General features: G+C 38.8%; 3 protein-coding genes across 3 annotated transcripts; 1 reads left to right on the top strand and 2 right to left on the bottom strand.

Annotated features, from left to right (window-relative positions):
• Positions 1–685: 685 nt before the first annotated feature.
• lyve1a (lymphatic vessel endothelial hyaluronic receptor 1a) lies at positions 686–3,100 on the top strand. Its single transcript, XM_067496462.1, has 6 exons — positions 686–848; positions 1,069–1,252; positions 1,334–1,473; positions 2,019–2,225; positions 2,349–2,421; positions 2,712–3,100. Exons 1-6 carry the CDS (start codon positions 767–769, stop codon positions 2,860–2,862), a joined length of 837 nt encoding a protein of 278 aa, XP_067352563.1. The 5' UTR covers positions 686–766; the 3' UTR covers positions 2,863–3,100.
• Positions 2,888–14,240, bottom strand: ampd3a (adenosine monophosphate deaminase 3a). Its single transcript, XM_067496461.1, has 15 exons — positions 14,026–14,240; positions 10,002–10,224; positions 9,740–9,920; positions 9,377–9,542; positions 9,018–9,237; positions 8,799–8,928; positions 8,446–8,640; positions 7,870–8,001; positions 7,625–7,788; positions 7,401–7,527; positions 5,737–5,900; positions 5,246–5,366; positions 4,253–4,426; positions 3,971–4,081; positions 2,888–3,901 (listed from the first exon to the last, which is right to left on the bottom strand). Exons 2-15 carry the CDS (start codon positions 10,220–10,222, stop codon positions 3,728–3,730), a joined length of 2,280 nt encoding a protein of 759 aa, XP_067352562.1. The 5' UTR covers positions 10,223–10,224; positions 14,026–14,240; the 3' UTR covers positions 2,888–3,727.
• A 3,330-nt stretch (positions 14,241–17,570) lies between these two features.
• adma (adrenomedullin a) lies at positions 17,571–20,063 on the bottom strand. The gene is made up of 4 exons (XM_067496460.1): positions 19,906–20,063; positions 19,217–19,319; positions 18,973–19,098; positions 17,571–18,796 (listed from the first exon to the last, which is right to left on the bottom strand). The coding sequence occupies exons 2-4, from the start codon at positions 19,309–19,311 to the stop codon at positions 18,496–18,498; spliced, it is 522 nt and encodes a 173-aa protein (XP_067352561.1). The 5' UTR covers positions 19,312–19,319; positions 19,906–20,063; the 3' UTR covers positions 17,571–18,495.
• Between the last annotated feature and the right edge of the window lie 1,370 nt (positions 20,064–21,433).

The raw sequence follows: 21,433 nt of genomic DNA, 5'->3' as shown, positions 1-21,433 counted from the left end.
AGTGACAAGTCAAAGCATCTGTTGTGAGAAGTTTGTGTTTTTTTTTTTTTTTTTTATTTGCATGAATGATCTCACCAAAACATCCAAGGTGTCCACTCCTCATTGACACTGCACATCTGACAAAAACACGGTTGCATCTTTGACAGCACTCTTTGCGTCATTTCCTGCCATCAGGCCGTGTGGAGAGTTGTTTTTGTGGAAGTGGGATGTCACGGTGTCCCAAAAGCTCATCAGAAGACACCAGCGATCATAAGCATGTTCTTGACTGACTAATGCCCCAAGGGAGGAAATCATTTGCACAAGGTGCCCAGAGTCAGATGTCGGTAACAGTGCAAATCACTTCCTCTATGAGGACAGGCTGTAATCACGTGTATACTACCAATCATTTCATATTCCTTTTGCTAGATTTTAGTTTCCCTATCCCTTGATTTAAAACATTTGGTCAAATACTGCCTAATCACTCTCAAACCAGGAATTGACTGAATTTCATCTTCCACTAAATTTCTGTAGCGTTGTCTCCTGTTGACATATTGGTGTAATTTTTCTCCTGGGCCCTGCTCCTAGAACATACAATGGCTTTTGATCTGACCTGTGCCCAGGACGTCCCTTTTCCTTTTCCTTTACTTTCCGGCAATGAGAGAGTCCACACACCCCAATGAACAGAATCACCTCTATTTAACCCTCTCTTTTGGCTCACAGACACATAAACCGTGCAACACTTGTCATCGCCGGCATTCATCCGTCTCCTCTCTGACCAGTCATTAAGATGATCTGGCTTTGCATCATGTTGGTGTTGTCAGTTGGTGCAGTAAACTCTAGTCAAAATGTAGACACAAGCCACATCAGAGGTGAGTAAAGCCAGATGATTTAACATTTGTAAAATTGTGCTGTTTGTAAATTGTAGTTTTTATATATATATATATATATATATACACACACACACACACACACACACACATATATATTCCACTTGTGATTTTTATTTAGAACATTTTATCATACTGTTCTAATCTAATCTAAAAATACAAATGTAAACATAAACATGTATAAATGTATTGTTGTTTTCAGTTTTCCCAGCAATGAACCAAAGCATTGCTGGAGTATTTCAGGTTAGCTACTTAGATGACCAAAACCAGCCTCAGTATGCCTTCAATGCCTCTGAGGCTCGGATACTCTGCTCGTCCCTCGGAGTGAACATTGCCTCAAAAGCAGAAGTACTGGAAGCTCTCGCTAGAGGTTTCGAAAGTTGCAGGTGAAAGAGAATATATGCACATCACCACCTAGGTCATGTCAGAGAAAAGTACCTGGTGTCATGATGTTATGTTTTGTCCAGGTTTGGCTGGGTTGATGAACATTTTGCAGTCATTCCTCGCATCAAGGCTCTTGCTAATTGTGGCCAAAATCGGACAGGTTTGCTGACATGGCGAGCCCCAGTGATAAAACTATTTGATGTGTTTTGCTTCAATGAATCAGGTAGGAATATTTCCATGTATATACATTTTCTCTAAAGCTGTATAAATTAAGAGGCAACTTAATTAAAGATGCTTGTTGTTCATAGATTTTGCAGCCCAGTTTTAATTTTTTCATAAATCTGATATACAGCAGAAGATGCAAATGGTATTAACTCAGATTGAAGTGAATACTTACACAATTGGTAATAATTCAGATTTAATTTAGCTGTTTTGTATATTTTCAATGGAAAAGTGTCGTGCTTTATGAGAAAACTGAAACACTATTAAATTAAACTTGTAAAGAAGCTTGTTACAAACTTGACATGTTCTTTACTTTACAAGAACTTGTATAAATACATGAACTAAATATGCACCACTGTGGCAAGAAACACATTCAGAAATGTACTTTATTTTTCCCTGCATTAAGTCGGTACAGCTATAAAATTACATTGCTAGAAGAACATATTGTAGATGCTAATTAGAAGAAAAAATAATGAACTGTACATACATCAGTGTATTAAATGACTATATTAAACAGTCTCTCGTGACCTTCATGTGCATATACAGATGCTGTGACACAGCTAAAAAATATAGCACGTGATAACCCTTTGAGCAGCAGGGACTACTCGTCTCCCCCTACAGCCCCAAGTTCTACGCAGACCACACACTTTCTATTGTCCTCCCTTCGTCCTTCTTCCTCCTCAGCTGCTAAAACTATAGACAAGGAAGCAGAACCCGCCCACTTTGTCAGCACTGCACAAGACTCTGCTGGAGGTACAAAAACTTTTTTTTAACACACATTCACACAGATGTGGTTCCTAATGAGCAGACTATGCCGTACATGTAAATACACTTGTTTTGTAAATTACTATCTTTTCTCATGTTTCATTTTTCCAGCAAAGGCCGTCCTCATCGCCTCAACCTGTGCCCTACTCCTTATTGCAATTATCATTGCTGCATACCTAAGATTGTGAGTGGTTTTCCATATGAAAACAGCATATTTAATGCTTTGCGGTTTTAAAGATTTGCTGTTTTTAAAACCTGTATCTGAAGAAATACTTGTTAATGAAATTGATGAACATTCAGTAGAAGCTGTATCAGCTCTGACAGATGTGTGACATTAAGATGTTTGAAAACTGGCTGTATTTTTTCTTTCAAATCATAATCTGCTTCCTGTAATATTTAATAGAGTTTCTCCTGTGTTATTCTTGTATCTATTAGTTCACAGTGTGATTTGTTTTTCATTTTCTCTCCGAAAAGCCAAAAGACTTGCTCTAGGAAATCAGACATGAAGCAGCAGCAGCAGGAGTCCATTGAAACAGAAGAGTGGACGTGTGCTAAGCATATAGAGGAAACCCAGAAGGATGCTCAGAAAGAAGAGACAATAGAAGTGGGTGATGATGCAAGTTAAACATTCTCTGATTAGATATTTTGAAGAAACATGGTAGTTTGAGGATACTGCAAAAGTACTGAGAAATATTTTTTTTCTTAGCCCTTGATTTGTGTGAACGTAACAAGAGACTGTATAGTGGGGGGTTTTTTTGTGTGTGTGTGTTTTTGTATGTGGGATTTCTCCATATTTTATACTGTATGTGATTATTGTTTTGTGTCATGGTATTAAATTGTGCACTTTAGCCATCACAGGTAAATGTTAGACTGAGGACTTTCTTTTATGATAGTGTTTCTGGCAATAGGGACAATGAACATACATGTAATACTGTAAAAACAATGTCAAGCACTTAAAAAAATGTATCGTTACAAACTTGTCTTTGGTGTCTCACAAATATTTCAATATATCAGTACGGTTGCAAAACTCTATAAAACAAGCTCTTTAAGAAAGAGACAGAGACAATGTCCCAGACAGTATTAATCTCAATTATCAGGGTGTTCTTATGTTTAATCATGAGTGTATATAGTAACTGAAAACCCCTTTCTATGACATTCCTTCATACAAAACAGATTGTAAGATATAACTGTTTATACAAAGTGGATTTTTTTAGTAATGACAATAGTATGAATCAACTTCTGGACCCCACAGCTTTGTCTAAATATTATCAAATCATCAGAGCAAGTGTCACCAGTTATCCAGCCATCCAAAGCATGTGTCTTCACTTAATAAAACTAATACACTTGTGACCAGCTATGCATCCTTTTACATTTACACTACATTGTATTGTTGTTTAAACATCAGTGATTTAGTTCCGATTAAATAAAAGTAAATAGTGATACTGAGAGCTCAGCATGCTTGGATTCTGTCTAATGCAGGATCAGTTTTATTAATACTGGGAGTTCACAGGGTCAGTCTTCACTGCGTCGACTATGAAGCTAAGTTCATTGCATAGCGTCTCGTGTCTGTAGGCCATGCGGATCTGAGCAACATTAGTCCGATGGATGTCGTTCCCCTCAGGTCCATCCTTCAGATAGTTCGCTCCTAAGAAGTGCTTCTTATCCTGTAAATAAACAATAAATTGTTGGGAGACTAGATTTTTATTGTAACATGTAATGGAATTTAGAAATACCTGGTGAGACAGTCCACTTTGAATCACACTGTTCCTGGCTATTTCACACACATCACAGGTGCTGAGCTTCCACAGCTGAGCTGCTATAGCGTACTCCTCCATCAGCGGTTCCTGAAATCAGACCACACAACTGGGATGAATTATTTACACAGCAGAATTAAATGCATCAATTCCACACTGCAATAGTCAGTTTAGTACAATATACTGCACATGACACTTTTATACTATCACTGAATGGCAGCTGAAAAGAACTATATATCATTTATCCTTGTTATCATTTACCTTGGTGTAGTGAAACTGCATGGGATCATCTGTGGACAGGGACACACACAGACCTTTGTGTAGGAACTCTTTGAAAGGATTTTTGGAATATTCCAGAAACAGGCTGTTGTTGCTGAGTGGAGACATTGCAATTGGCATTTGGGCCAAGTAGTAAAGGTACTGCAGCACAGGGCTCTGAAGGAAAATAAAATTTAAAAATAATACAGCTCTGTTCATCAAACCTATATTGTATACACAACATTAGGACTCCAGTAAAACTCCACTACCAACAAGTATCATCTTTCTGACAGTTTTAACTTAAAAGCTGAGAAAGTAAAACCTTGTAAAAGTAAAATTCATGGCACAGCTACTGTATTTGATTGTATTACACTGTACAGGTGTTCCTTATAAAGAGGCCAGTGAGTGTATGTGGGAGCTGTATTTTCAGGTACTTTAGTGGTGTTTCTCTGCACCTCCTATTGGCTCAGAGGTACTGTGGTACATACAGAAGTTAAATCATAAACATATATGTAAAATGTTGTTCTACAGTTGTTCTACTGTAGGTACCTCTAATAAACCTCCTCAGCTAAAATTAGACATAATAATAATAATATATTATATGCAATATGTCTAGTCTAACTGTAAATATAAGGTGAAAACTGTGTGCTGATATCAACATCAGTGAGTTACTGTTTTTTTTCTTCAGGACACATTTTCTGGTCCCTATTTTTGGAACATGCAGTCTATTCAGTGGACATTCAACACATCAGATTTTCTTGCCATCATGTACAGTTTTGCTATAAACTGCTAAATCAGTGCTAAATGCAAGAAATATGAAGGTCAAATACACAAGCTAAGCAAATTTGTTCACATAGATAAAGAAAAGGATTAAAAGCTTTAGTCCAGGAGGGGTTGCTGTTTTGTTTACCTGCTTGGAGAAGGAATAATTTATTGTCAAGGGTTGATTTTAAACTATTATTAGTACAGTAAACTCTGTCAGCAAATCTAAAGTACCTTCTTTAGGTTGAGTCCATGTGAGATGTTGTCAGCAGTGAGAAACGCAGAGACCAAATGAGTGATTGATCCAGCTTCTCCACAATGGGGACGGAACTGGAAGGTGCTCAGTCCGAGCTCTCTACAGACAACAGAAAAGTACACAGAAGAGTACACAACAGTAAATGTACGAGCTGATCACAAAAGAGTGGGTAATTCTGTCACACAGAGAGGATCAGTGCTGTAGAGATCTGTTGTACTGCATTTTGACATCTTTATGTCACTATTATTAGCAATGTTCAGCAGTTCAGAACTTCCAAGTTTCCTCCCTGGGATTAATTAATCACAGCTCTCTCCTGAAAGCTCTACAAAATAAACAGTCCACTGAGTGCTGGACCACCAGTACCAAGTCAGGTCCTAAATTCTAAACATTTTCCAGTTAGTTTCACAGCAAACCACTCTACTTTAAAGAGGTTTGTGTTTAGAAGAAGGAAGAAGGCATTCGCACTTACTTTCTGAGGTTGTTGAGGACCATGATGTTCGCGTACATGTGGAAGACATAGTAACTGTAGGGAGGGTTGTCATCTGCAGTCCACTGTTCTGGCTTTGGGCTCCTGAAGGAGAACATGTGATCGCTGTGTTTAGACTCATCGTCTACACTGTCAAAGCCTGACACCTGCATACATAAAAAAATAATAAGTTACTTACTACTGGGGCAGCGGTATGACGGTTTATGACAATGTCAAAATTATTAGCCATCTGTTCTGTCTGACTGATCAGTCATATCCTAGCTGCCGTTTCATTCATTACCTGTTACCTGGTAGGGTTTCACAAGGCAAAGTGGTCCCAGAGGAGGCGCCAGACAAAATGCGGTTCATATAAACCCTAATGACTGGCAATTCGGGTATCTTTCTGGAACCAGACCTGCGAATAGAGCCAGCAAGGATCTGCCCATGGGGTCTGGTCGAGCCAAGACCGAAGAAATTACATGGAGTAACAACCTTGTGGGCCCACCACATGCAGGGATAGGAATCAGGGTTGGGTGTGATATAAGCTGGGTGGAAGGTAAAGCAGGGAGTCTAGCTGTGCTGATCCAAGGCTACGTAACACTCTGTGATGGATAAGTAGCCGTAGCTGGCGCGAGAGGTTGAGTGATACCAACAAGATATATTTGGGCTTACCTCTACCCAAAGCACTGGCTCTGGAACCAAAATCCCTAAAAAGGGTTGGACTCTTTCCTACTCTGGAGTTTCCCAGACTGAGAGTCAACTGGCAGGTGTGGGGATACTCACAAGTCCCCGTCTTAGAGCTGCTGTGTTGGAGTTTTCCCTGATGAACGATAGGGTTGCCTCTGTGCGACAAAACAATGCTGAGGGGAAGGCCCTGGCTATTGTTTGTGCTTATGCACCAAACAGCAGTTCAGAGTATCCAGTCTCCTTGGAGACCTTGGGTGAGGTCGTTGATAGCGTACCAACTCCACAGTTCTGCTGTGGGACTTCACTGTTCACGTGAGCAATGATGGAGAAACCTGGAGGGTAGTAATTGGAAGAAACGGCCTGTTGATGGACCCAAATGGTGCTTTTTAGCCATTGGCCATAATGAATGCCATCTTCGAGCATAGGATTATTTACAAGTCTACCTGGTACCAGAACACCTCAGGTTAAAGATTGGCTTTGTGGTCGTATCATCAGAATTGAGGCTGTTTATCTTGAACACTCGGGTAAAGGGAGGAGCAGAGTTAGAGCCACATCCAACTGGTAGGAGACACCCTGGTAGAACCAGAACACGCTGGAGGGATTATATATCCCATCTGGCCTAAGAACACCTCAGAATCCCACCAGAGAAGGTGGAAATTGTTGCTAGGGATTTCTGGAAAGCCTTGCTAAACCTGCTGCCACCAAGACCTGACTCAGGATAAGTGGAAGATAATGAATAAATGAACAAAACACTAAACACTTTCATGTACTTACAGCTATGTTAAAGTGTGAGGTAAACCATTTATTTAACATTCATATTTAGCCAATGAAAGTCACATGGGGGTTAAGATAAGTGACATCTACTTTTAAATAGTAGCAGTGAATCTGTAACTATAGGTAGAACGTGATCAAGTTAATCATTTAAAGATATGAATTAAAAGGTTTTGCACACATTATATACTCCTAACATTTGAACTTACATATTTGAGGAAAACATAAAGTTCTTTGTGCTTCTGTGGGTTAACAGTAGCCTCAAATAAAGGAAGGAAAATGTTCTCCAGCATTTTGGCAAAATTCGGCACTAGATTCTTTGACTTGAATATGTCACTGAAACACACAAGAACATTGTGTTATAAATTACTGAATAAGTTATATAGACTTATATAGACTTATAAAGACTTTTTCTTAAAGCTAAAGCACTCACTATATTCTGGGCACTTGAATGATCCACCTCATGTTTGGAGAGTGCACTTTGTGGTGAATAAACCACTTAGACAGGCTGTCCCACTCCTCTGGAGACCGTCCATATATGGACAGACGGGGTTCCGCGTGCTGATACTTACTCTCCTCCAGGTCATGGGCCACCTCCTAACAAAGGTGACAATGAGAGTGTGTTAAACTGCCTCTGCATCTGCGACCACTTAAGTATAGTGGTGTATTATACGGTACCTTTATGATGTGAGCAAAATACTCTCCATTAATGAGGTTGTCTGTTTTCAGGAAGATTTCTCGAAGTTCACTTGCTCCCACTGGGTTATACTTCGAATTGAACTTATCAAACCGGTGGAAGGTTTGTCTTCCCTGTGATTTTTATAAATTAGGCACAGAATTGTGAACCCAGAATCATCAGTTATGAAACAGCAATAATCAAAACATCACTCTAATTACTTCCCTGGCAGGGAAATAAAGAACTCTAAATGGAGGCAGAGACAGCAGAGGAAAGATTTTTGAGCCTATTCAAGTCATGTGGTAAAGAACAGAACACCATAAAAAATACAACTTGGACCCCTAGCCAATTTTCTTAAGACCGAAGCTATTAGGATGAATAATGAAAAAAGAAAGAAGCCCAGTCGGCATGTCTCAACTTCCACATAACTTCAACTGGATGTATGAGAACCTTCCCTGACATTTTAGACATAAAGTCCTTATTTGACGTAAAAGTGATACAATAAACTGAAAAAAACCCTCTATTATTACTTCATTTTACCACGTTTAAAGTTACACAAACATGTATTCTTTTCTTACAGCGTGTACATCCAGAGAGTCCACAGTAAGGTCATAGGGGTCCTTATTGAGGCTGTGGAAGACCTGTTGGAGAGTCATCTTGTGTCCAGCTTTATCCAAAACCACACGGTCTGCATCAGTCTTGTATGTTTTCTGGATGAAGTTAAGTAAGTGCTTCTGTGACATGCAACCAGCTGCATGAATATGTGTGTCCACCTAAAAGAATAGGCAATATGTTTACTGGAAAAACTGTGTGATTGAAATGCACGAATGCACTAATGCATTTCAATCACTAAGACTGAAGCAACTGAAGTCATACATTTTTATGCTTTCACAGAGACACACTCGTAAAGCACCAGTAAATACATACTAACCTTCCTAACATTGTAGAAATCTCTGTGAGGCACACCTTTAAGTTCCTTTAGCTCAGCTATCTCATTGAGCATCTCATGGAGGTAGAACTTTGAACTCAAGAAATTAAGTCGTCTATGGCAGTAGGTCTTTCTGAAAATTAGAATGAACCCCAGGTTATGCACTAAGCAACTCCAAGCAGCACTCTGCTGCTAAAGTATCTTTTTGTTTTGGCCGCTTACGTGGGTCCATCTGCAATCATTGCTAGCACATGGCTGAGGTCTATGGCAAAGGTCTCCAAGTCTGGGTAAGGAAGGTCACGGGGCTGGTTTCCTCTCAGAGCCCCTGCATCATCATAAACATAGACTATCCCATCCTTCATCTTGAGTTTATAGTTGAGGTTCTCAGGGATGCCGTCCATGCTATAGGGGTCCTCCCCAAGTGTTGGACATGGACAGACAACTGGAGGCCGTAACATTGTTCTGTTATTGTCATTATTATGACAATAATTATTATAATATATATAATATTATATTATAATATAATTTGTCAGTTTAAATAGAACAAAACAACAATAAGTACAACTTCAAACGCTTCAAACCTGGTAGCACCTCATCTTCTTCACTCCACCTCATGTTCTCAGCACTGCGGAGGAACTGGGTTGTGGTTCTGCAGAATCTGTGATAAGCTAGCTTTGAGTATTTTTCACGAAGAAGCAGAGCCTTTAACAGACTTTTGGCTGCCTGTTCATAGTCCTCAACTGTGATCTGTGATAATGTGGAATAAACACAACACAAGTTCTTCCTTAAGTGTTACAGTAGCTGAGCCATCTAGTAATTTTACCAATTTTCCATGTTGTTAAAAAATCTGTGACATTTTAAGGAATATTTAGTGAATTAATACATGAAACATGAAATAATACAATTTTCTCTAACTGTGATTGACAACATTTAGTATCACTTACTCCAGCACAGTAATCACCACTAATAGTGACCCTTTGATAATCAGGGCAGTTTTCCAGCACTGACGAGCAGGTAGAGCTCGGGGACAGGAATGGGGTAACTACCAGTGATCGTGCATAATCCGTATTCACTGCGATTGGGAGGGACATTGACTGCGAACGCATCATCTTTAAACTTTTCTTTCTGCAAAAATACACACGTTTTTTGTTAAATGGATTTGAACAGTATTCTGTGTCTTGCCGCCAGACAAATAGCAGCGCCTACCTCTTGGTGCTCTCCTCTGAGTTTTGCTCTGCCAGCTCTTTAAGAAGTTCACGTTCCATTGTTTGCTGGAGGCCAATTGGACAGTCCTCGAGCACGGTAAACATCGATAAGGCATCCTTATTGTCCTCTTCCTTTAGCGCTGATGCATATACTTTCTCTGCTAACAGCTGAGACTCCTTTTCTGCCTCACTTAGTGTTACCTTCAGGAATTGACGAGGCATGTCTGCACGATGGTACAAGATAAAGCAGAATGAGTGGAAAAAAGTCAACCTGCCCCCTTTGCTTGAGGCACTTCATGCTACAGTATGACAAGCAAATCTACCTGTGTACAGGTTTATTTGCAGTACAAGCACGAACAAACTGCTGCACAGCATCACCACCTAGAGAGCTCTGTGTGAATTCTTCGTGTTGGATCAAGCGATCAAGCTTCATGTTGGCTAAAAGAAGACTTTCAACATAAATACACTATAACACACTTTTGAGAATGTCAAGATTGATTTTCTAGTTCTAAGTTACTTTATTTTTTGTTCTTTTTATTTTTGCTATCTATTCATTTAAAGGAAGAAATCTTGCCTATTTAAAGCAAAAAGGCCACTTCTATTTTAAAAATTGTTACAGTATAATAATTATTTGGTTTATTGTTCCCAGCAATGTCATATTGTAATAGAAAAATAGATTAAAAAAATAACATTTTGTGAATATATTATTGTATTGTATATGTTATTAAATTCTCAAGATTTATGGCACCTTTATAGAAATGCAATAGGTATTCCTGACACATTTCTGTATGCCCTATAGTGTAGGAAGTAGGACTGTTTTATCCCGAATCAACAGTGGCCTATGTAATAATAGATGCTTTTCATATGTTTACAGGCCTTCACTAGGCTCACACACGGATGTAGTAGAGCTGCTATGTCAAAGAGAGAAGTGTCTATGCAAATAGATAACCTGAGGGAACTGACAGGGTCTTGTTGATATGAACAATGCAGCACTGAGGCAGAGAAAGGCCATGCTGCATGGGGTCATCTAAGCCAATTTTCCGCTGTGCCAGGGTGCTTCCAGGAAGCTTAGCATTCCGGACACACAACACTATCCTGATCACAGCTGTGTTCCTCACTGCCGCAGGAGCTTTGTGAAAAGGGATAGGCTCATAATCATATATTGATCTGAAGAGAATGGCCTCATGAATAGTTAAACGCCCTTTTATCAGACACAAAGCAACACAGCAGAATCACATACTGCTATTTCTGTTTGTTTTTCGCATCGTCATTCACAAATTCCAAAATTGAAAAGTAAAAAAACAGGCAAAGAGTTCTGCCCATTGTTCACTGTGTCAAAACTCTTCTATTAATTGTTAGGAAAACAAAATAAGAAGAGAATAAATCTGACCATGCAGCTTAAACACACGTGAGACAGTAAACAGTTGTGAAAGTTGTGTTATCCTAATATTAAGTTGGAATTTTTGGTGTGAAGAATGTTTTAATACGATATACTAACTAGATAAGTCAAGGATTACTATCCACTAAGCTTAAGTTAGTGTTACACGGTTGTTGTAGTTGGTGACAATATAAAGAGATCTATCTTTATTATTTCTTTTAAAAAATTACATATTAGTTTATTACAAAAGTGTAATAATCATTGTTTGTTAATGAAATGATATGTAGATTCAACAGTTGCTCAGTAGACCGTGTTCTGTTTAATTACTGTTGGTAACAGAAAAAAGACATTTTAAGACAATGCTACAGCCATGTTTCACGATTTCTCTTGTAACATTATGCTTCTCGGCTTCATGTTCCTTTTCTGTTTACCACCCACTTTGGATTATAGCACACAAAAAGTAAATCAGATAGCAGCCTCTATTGTTATTGGGTTTTGTAGCCATTTAACCTATTATCTTGTATTCCATTTGTATGCCTCTATGATTGAGCGCTTACCTTCAGAGCCGCTCATGGCCATATCTGTAGACATAAAAGATTCTGTCTACGTTTATCTGGGTCAGATTCAGTCAGTCTATGGGTTTACAGTAGTACTCAACTACAGCTGTGCTTTCCTTACAGCCCGTCTGTGTCTGTTTTAAGAAGTCATTGGCATCATGTTGACAGAGCTCCTAATCCTGAGTATATGTTAAAACTGGCTGTCAACAAAGACAGGGTCCCTAGTAGACGGTCTGCTGCTCTTTCTCTCTCTCTCCCTCTCTGCCCTTCTTTCTCCTCTTTCTTAGACAAACAGACACAAGTGTGCAAAAACTCTGTTGCACACCCCTGTGAAAAGAGACTCCCTAACTCTAAGGCAAAAACGAATCACAGCCACAACAATTTTCAGTAAGCTGCAATTATTTTCCCCCAAGACAGTCTTCCAAAAACCCAAGTCCTTGCCCGTTTGTCAATGTTCTCCTACTTGTAGCACAGTTTAGCACATTTTTAAAATTGGGGCTGTCTCCTTAGTTTTGTCAATGTGAAATCTTGCTGTAGAGTTCTGGCATAAATCCCTCGTACAACGTATTGCTCTACAGACTTCCTTAAACTTATGGATGACAACTGAACAGTAAAGACAACCGATCCCATCTCCCATTATTCTCTGCATTTGATGCAGAGCTGCATGACATGTGTTTTATTTATACTCTCTGTCACTGTGAATCTATTTGATACTACACTATTTGACTTTATGCCAGAAAGAAAACTTCTTTATTAGTCATTATGGTAAAATAATATTAATACTGTATGGTTCTGGAGCTGTTTAGGTCACTGTTTATGTCTTGGTCATCTTCCCCCACCATGGCCTGGACCCATAAAAGTGATGAGGATGGATTATTTTATACCGCATGACTTCCTCATGATTTCCTCAGAACTACTTGATCTTTTCACTATGAAATAGTGAAATTGTATTTTCAAATCGAAATCTAAAGTACAGTATTTGCACAGCAGCAAACAAGGTCACTTGTACAGGTTCCTGTAGGTAAAACAAAGCATGTAGCTATACATTCAGATTAATGTTTTTCTTAACACTAACGCCATTTCTTACGTAAGGGCACATTGTAATGTAATATTATTTCCGACAAAATATAAACTATCAATCCTTAAATGCTATAAATGCCTTTCAGTCTGCATTGAGATAAAACACTAGCTTTGCATGAGCCTCTTATTGATCCTTGTGTCTGGTTCAGGATCAGATGACTGAGAAATGGTGTAATGGTGTAGTTCTGCATTATTAGACAATAATGTGGGGCGTATCTAAATGGCATTCACGATGGGCTGTGCTGATGTGGGAGTGTGTGTTTGTGAGTCTGCTTAAATTGACTACAAATGTGGAAAATGTGGAGCTGCTTATGCATTATTTCCACATTTTGTTTGCAGAATAAAGATTACAATTCATAATTTTTCCATTCACTGTGTAAATCCAAAAGAAGGCTTCTTGAGGCTAAACCACTTATAGCACTTTCTGAAAACCAGTTCACTATGTTCTGGTGGCTGTTTTAGTTTTTCTCAGACACCTCACTGCTGTTATTGGCTGATCCTCAAGTTGGCTCTCGGTCAAAGTCATATCTGAGAGGAAGGTCAAAAAAACAAGAAAAAGCCATTTGCCACATTACAGAGAGAGAGAGACAGTGAGAGAAAATGAGTGGAAAAGTATAAAAGCTCACTCTTTCCCAAGCAAGGACTTGACTGCTGCTTTAAAATAAGACTGTGTTCTCTTTTTATCTTCCTTAGTGGCAGGGCCCTGAAGAAAAGTAAATATGAAAGGAGCAAGGAAGTGGACTTGCCCATGAATGCATACTGCAGCTGCTTCCCTCACACGTCTTCTGTCAGATGCTTTTACAGTGAGTCTAGATGTGTTTTTATTGCACTGAATCTGTTTGGGTACAAATATATATATAAACCACTACTTATTTAAAAAAAGACACATATAACAATAAACCAACCATTCTAATGGAGATTTGAAGACGCAGTAAGTGACACTTGCTTCACAAAGTCAATTACCAGAAACGTAATGATCATAGTTTAATATGTCAACTAACTCTACTTACCTTGTCGGGCTCTGCTGTCTCTGAAGTGTGTATGAACTGCGCAGAAAACCCCTCAGAGAAACATCTTGAGTTGTGCTGTGCCCTTGTTGTGGCTACAGTACAGGATATGATATATCTTCCACCACCCTGCAGATCCCATCACTCCATCCTTAACTCTTTCATTACCACAGCTCACTACAAGGACATCAGCTGAGCAAATGCTGAGTCATTCAATGTGGACATTTGACAGTCTGGCTACTATAGTGCAAATCAAAGGCTATTCAACGAGGGTCGAAATGTAAAATGTTAATGTTTTCCCTGATTTGTGGCTTCCTTCCTACAGATAAATAATGTCCGCTTGCGGGAAGTTTGCTGCGACAGTACATTAGGAGATTAGCAGGTAATACCAGCAATGTGGGTGTGATTTTAAATACATAAACAATAAATCTATAAATAATATAACATAATATATAAGTTTTCAATATTGAAACAATCACATTGTTTATAGGCACTATACAAGGTCTATGAAAAGTATTCACATGTTCACCTTTTATATTATTACAACTCAAAATCATGGTCCATTTAAAGTTACAGTGTGTAACTTGAGCTAGCTGTATGACTCAGATTCAGTCCGCTCTGCCCAATTTTCTGCCCTGCTTTGATACAGCTTTTACACTCCACCATGTTCTGCAAAGCATTTCAGTTGTAGCTATCAAATTATAATCAATAAGCATGTTACAAAACTTACTAAACACAAATAAGGGATTTTCTCTGAATTGTCAGTTGGCCAATCTGAATATTTCTGCATTGTCAGAGGAGGTTTCCACCCCACATTTCCAAATTAAGTATCGAAGCATTTATTTTTTTTAAATGTGAAAAATTTCGAAAACAGATCTCTACAAAGTAACCTAAATAATTAAAAAGGTTTTAAAAGAGATTAAGTGAGAATAAATGATGGTATAAGTGTTCATCTCCTTTAAAGTAACTCACCTAAATCATGACAGGTGCAGCCAGTTGGTTTTAGAAGTCACACAATTGGGTAAACAAAGATCACTTGAGTGATTGAAGTAAATAACCTATATCTAATAATTCTATGTCCTGGTGAATCTGTATCCTGCCCAAAAACGACATAAATAAGACAAAAGAAAACTCAAAAAATTCCTCAGAAAGGTTGCAGAAAAGGATCACTCTGAGTATGCATACAAGAAAATTTCCATGTTACTGAATATCCCTTGGAGTAAAGTTAAATCAATCATTAAGATTTGCAAGAAAAACAGCACAAGCATAAATCTGCATTTAGCAGGCCAACCTCAAAAACAGAATGAACATGCAAAAAGCAGACTAGTGAAGAAGGCCACATGTGCTACAGCTTATAACTCCTGTAGCGGCTAAAATAGGAAAGACTGTGCAAACAGCAATCGTTGTCTGAGTTCTTCACTGAGTGACGTTTTATAGGAGAGTGGCACTGAGAAAAAATATCATGTTAAATCTCCCTTAAAGAGGCATGGAGGTGATTCTGGAGTCAATTTGAAGGAAGTTCCATAGTCAGTGAAACTGGAATTGAGAATTTTAACCATAAGGCCAGATGCTGTGTTTAATATAAACTGAAGGCTGCACATCATCACAAACATACTGTGAATGATGATGGAGGCAGTATTATACTTTGGGGATGCTTTCCTGCAGTCCTGATGCAGTCTGGACGAGAACTGTTACTTCCAAGAATTTGACATTTTCCAGAAAGGCAAGGACCCAAAACCACCAATGCTGCACACAGATGGTCTGAAAACAACAATCGTAATGTTCTGGAGGGGCCAAGTCAGAGCCCAGATCTCAATCCAATTGAGAATTTGTGACTGGACTTAAAAAGGGCACTTACAATCCCCACAATGCAACTTTAAGCAGCTGTGCAGTGAAGGGAAAGAACTTGCAACATCCAAATGTGCAAAGCTGACTGAATGGCCCAATGTAATCCTGACTTGATGAGGGTGAAAAGTAATTTTCAGATGTATATGTTTTATAAATTTAGATACTTTATTGCATGTTCTCCCCATGCTTGCATGGGTTTCCAAGCAAAACGGAGCCCATGGTCCCTGATTTAGCCTGCCAGTGTTGAGGCTAATCCTCTCAGCTGAGGTGATTAGTGTACTTTTAGAGTTGGCTTTAGAGGATTGACTCTTATCCCCGGGCCGGTATCATTTTGATCGACAGCAGCGTTGTCTAACTACGTCTTCTCTTCTCCTTAACAGTGACTAAAAAGACACTTTTCATAGACACACCCAAACAATTCCCCAAACAATGTAAATATATAAACCTGAATATCAAGGCAACCATGATCATTTACAGCTTAGCAGATAAGTCCTATCAAGCTGTTACTTTTTACCATTTGACCTACACTGATCAGTTTGCTTGATGCTATCATGGCTTAACTGGCGTCACCAGCTGATTGGTTTACATACTTAGAGAGTACACTTGAGTGAACCAGATCTAGATGCATTGATTCTATTCTTAGAATGCTATTACTATGTGACATGTGATATTATAGAGAAACAAATTCCTGTTCAAAATGTGGAAGCACATGGAATTTAATCAGCCACTAGGTGGCACATTTGTTTTGCTTTAATTTCTTTTTAAGTATTTTTTATTTGTCCTTGTCCCATGTCTCAATGACATGTGGTAGTCACTGTACATAGTGATTTATTTAAGCAATACATTATGAATAACTGGACTGTATGTATACATTACTTCAAGAAAAAGAAGAGGTTCCACGTTCTTTTTCTATGGCAGCTTTACCCACCCAATCACACTAGATGGCAACAGAGAACAAACAATCATCTAAAAGAGTTTTTAACCTCACATTTTGTCTACATAAATTGGTCACAACCCTACTATAAAATTTTGAACAGCTGCCATCGTCTTTTCTGCCCCTTGCATAAAAAGGCAGAACCCTAATTACTAATCATACTTTAAATCATTATAAAGTTATGTAGGTGCTACAAAAACTCATAAACAACTTTTTGCAATCACAAGCGCATCTTTTATTTCTTAATTTCACTAAAAGCTGTTTATAAAGGGAGACTAAATATCCCACTTAGTGTGCTTAAATAGAGAGGTCTGCAGCCTTGCAGGGCTGTTCAGTCTCAGGGGTCTTCTTGAATGTGAAGGTCATGATCAGATTTGTTGGATCAGTTTTTGTGATGCTGTCACAGGAATGTTAGACTGTAACTCCCCACATTGGCCTCTTGTGTCCAAACCATCAACCATTGAATACAGATGGGGCTAAAACCTTCTCTGATGGCTTTAGTGCTACTTTGTGTTGTGGGGTGAGCCAACAAATATGAGCTGAACCAAGCAGGAATGCGCCTGGCACCCTATCTGCCCTTGTTTTGAGGCGAAGGGGGTGGGGGTCGTCATAACTAGGGGAATGTAGTGAGAGCAGGGCAGGCTCTAATTAGACCCTGTAATCACTTAACAAAGACCAGGTGCTCTGTGTCTTGTCACAGCAGTCCACTCCAGACTAGAGAATGCCATATTTGATTCATAAGAGCAAAGGAGGTCTGGACAAGGTCTAGATTTTTTATGAAAAATGTTTATTGAATTACAACGTTATTGCTTTGACACAAATAAAATAGAACACATTCACAAATATATAATATACCTATAAAACAGACATCCTATTACCACAGTTTGCAAAAGAATAATGAATAAACTACAATGCCCATATACATTTCTTCCGGTACAAAAATAGTACTTTAATGTAGCTTCTATATAATATTTAAATAAAGGAATTCATATATACACATACCTGCAATAAAACAAATATAGATTGCACATGTTTTTGTACAAACAATTTCAAGTATATTTCAATCCATTGTGGACTGGCACATATCTCAGAGAATCTAAGGCATTTTCCCTTATACAGTGTCCAAACTTGATATAAACTGAGAGCTTCAGAGCTCTGTAGCCTATCTTCCTGTTTGGTATTGTGATGAAGATGTCTTTTCCTGATGATTCATTTGACTTTAAGTCCAAATGGAAAAGTGCATACAAGTACTGACAGTTTGATTGAACATGGTGGTATAATCCTTAAAGGATAGCACTTATCAGTCTAGTCCTGGCCTTGAGGAATAAGTGTGTAATGTTCCAGAACATTAATAGGGTTCCCTCTTTTACCCAAAGGATGTGTCCCTTTTGCTTTTGGTATTAGCACTCTTCTCTTTACCTCTGCCAGCAGCACCTGTAGTTTGCTCCACGCTATGGCTCCAGTGTAAGCTTGCAGTTCTACATTGTGGATCTGCAAGGCTCAGGTTTTAGAGAAACTCAGCGCAGTTAGACAGTCTTTCTCTGTCTCAGTCCTCAAGCCTGGAAAAAATGTGGTGGAGACTACTTGGCAAGAGTCTGAGGCATTTTGAGAATTTTAGACCAGAGCTGATTGGACAGTAACTCTGAAGTACTCCCTTGCTTTTGTTCCCAACTCCTCTTGCAAAGTCCCGTTCATGTCTTTCTGAGGAGAGCCCTAAGCTTGTGAACTTGTGAGTCAGTCGCGCTCCACACGGGCCTCAGCCTGCCCTGCTTTAGTCTAAGTGTGAGTCTTTGCACTGGCAGAGATCGACGCCTCCGGCCGTATCCATGCGGGCTGATTTTGTCAACAGGGGCACTCCCAAACTTCTTGTTGTTGATCTGGTACAGGCGATGTGCCAGGTCATGCACTGCGCAGGTGCCCAGTGAACAACCTTGTCCTGTTGACTGGTTGGCTGAGTTTTTCGACCTCTTGGTTCGGACAATGATGCCAGTGCTAAAAAACAGAAGAAGAAACAAAAAGACTTAATCCACATGTCTTGAGCTGTTAGCAGCTAAGTGTTATTCTATCTAACTGTTGTTGTCACCATCAGTTTTAAATGGCAAAAAAGTATATGATAACCAAGTGTAGACAGGTTGTAGATTTTCAGGATTGCATGGTTGGTGTCTTACCTGAAACGTGGCAGCAAGGTATCCCTGATATCTTCTGGTCTGATTAGGTGCTCAGACTCTGCTGTCTTCTCTAGTGATACGCTGTCAAGATCCCGTCTCAGTCTGCTCCCTAGCCACATGCTTAGCCTAGAACATGAGAGAAAAAAGTACATTAGTCTTAGATAGATAATGCAGTAGTCAGGAAGCTGCTGTTATATTTTGCTTCAGAACATTTTTAAAATTAATTATTGAATAATTGATTCACCTTTTTTTCAACTCCGGGTTCACTTCAAGTTCCACACAATGTGCTACTGTTGCCAGCAGGCAGCAATAGAGAAAGGACTGGAAGATCAATTTCATTTTGCCTCCTGTGGAAAGTGAAGAGAAAATATTTGTTACTTATTCCAAAAATTAATATTTAACTGCATGAATTTCCTATGGTCTCTCTATGCATCTAAAAGTCCCTCATATAGTAATCCACCAGTGACACATTGGTGCTTGCTTACACAAGAGTCCAAAAGCCAAGTTATTTACACTTATCATTCATTTATTTAAAAAGTCAAACTAAGGTCAGATTTTGCTCGATTAAGTAAACCTACAGTCATGCTTTGGGCCCCTGGCAAGTAACATGAAGGACACAGTCTACAAATGAGGGGTCCAAAATAGGCTCAGCTCAAAAAGAAAACAAAAAATAAAACTTTAACTTAGTCAACAGATAAAATAGAGCAATACACAGGACTAAGACAGTATGTGACCAGCTGCTTCTGCTTTACGCCTTGAAGTCAATTCCTTAACAGACACACACATTAAGAGCTGAACTGCTTATATAACCAGTCAGATAACCTGTCCTTGTCTCTACACTTGTGCCCTGACCTCAAAAGAAGCAAGGATAAAACCATCAGATAGAGCAGAGCAAATCCTAGCAATACCTTCACTAAAAGGAAGTGCACATACCTGTAAGTGTCTGATAATGCAGTTAAATGCAAAGGCTGTTCTTGTAGAGTCAGCCGTAAAATAGTACTCCACAGATTTCTTGAAATTGCCACTGGTTCTGTAAGGCAGCTGTGTAACTCTGCTAATAGCTCCTTGGAACCAGGCAGGGAGCCTTTATACAGGGAGTGGGAGGGGCTCATTCACTGACAAACACATTCTCTCATCCTTTTCCCCCACCCCATCCAGCATATTGCTGCTGATTGTTTAGCCAAATAATGCAACACAGTAAAAATAATAAGGAATAAAAATCAAAAATTACTTTGGTAAAGGAAAATAGTTTTTGTGGTAACTGAGTGTCATTGTTTCCCTCATTTGGTTTACTTTTTCACAGTTAACTATGAATGAAGCACTGGTGAGTCCATAAAATCAAGTTTTAAAATGATCCTAAAAATGTATTTTATTGGCAACTAATCATGGCCAACGTGGTCAGTTGTAGAGGTCAAATACAATATTCAAGGTCCAAATAACAGAATTATAGCAAACTGTTTTCTGTGGGGGGGGGGGGGGGGGGGGTATCGGAAATCTAAGTCATCTCAGGAGAAAAGCTTCATCTTCGTCTTGTTACAGTTGAACTTCAGGCGTTTTTGTTAGCAGAATTTTCAGACCAGCTAATTGTATGAAACTATATTTAAGGAATGTGGACACAGTCTGCTTTTGCACTCCCTATGTTCCATGCGGGCTTGAAAGTACGCTGCATATGTAATTAAGATTTGTAAAGAGACAAACATTTAATGTTTTATTAAATATAGTAAGTATGCCCGAATGTAAACACAATATATTAAATGTATTTATTTGTACATGGCAAATATTTGACTCTAGACTTAATTTACTTTATTATGACATCTGGATAAATGTGAAATGGAATTTTAGTCATGTAAAATAAATGTAGAGTCTGAAAATGAACTTCCATCCACAATGTAACGCAAATATTAGTACAGACATTTCTGAAACAAACCGACTTATTTGTTTCCAATTTAAATTAGAAACATGACTTCGCTTTTTATCTAAGGAATGCATACACAGAATTTTATCAGGTGAAATGGCATCAATTCTGCCATCTCATCTCGGAAGACATCATCCCAACATATTGTTTAGCTTCATAGAACAGCCAGTACAGTGGGTCACTATGCATGCAGATCATTTTACATGACCCCACTATGCTCCTGTTGTTTAAATTAAGGCTAAATAAGATGATGATACATTTTAAAACAGAACAGCGAAGAAGAGTTTATACTGTAAGGCAGCAGTCGTGCTGGGTTCATGGGACAGGTATGTATAACAGCCAGCTACTGTAGAAGGAAGCATACATAAAAAGTGCCTCAGAAATGTTGCATTAGGAAGGTAACCGTTTTTATCCCACTAATGCATAACTAGTGTAGATCCATCTCTCTGCCTGACATAAGCCTTTTGTTATCGAGAGACACTGACACTGAAATTCCTACACCCACGTTCTCACATTCAGTGTATGAAATGTTGTAAAAACCAGAGA

Source organism: Channa argus, chromosome 2 (genome assembly GCF_033026475.1).
Source record: "Channa argus isolate prfri chromosome 2, Channa argus male v1.0, whole genome shotgun sequence".
In the NCBI taxonomy this organism is placed as follows: Eukaryota; Metazoa; Chordata; class Actinopteri; order Anabantiformes; family Channidae; genus Channa; species Channa argus.
Note: the sequence above shows the minus strand (reverse complement) of the source record. Positions and strands in the feature narration are given on the sequence as shown.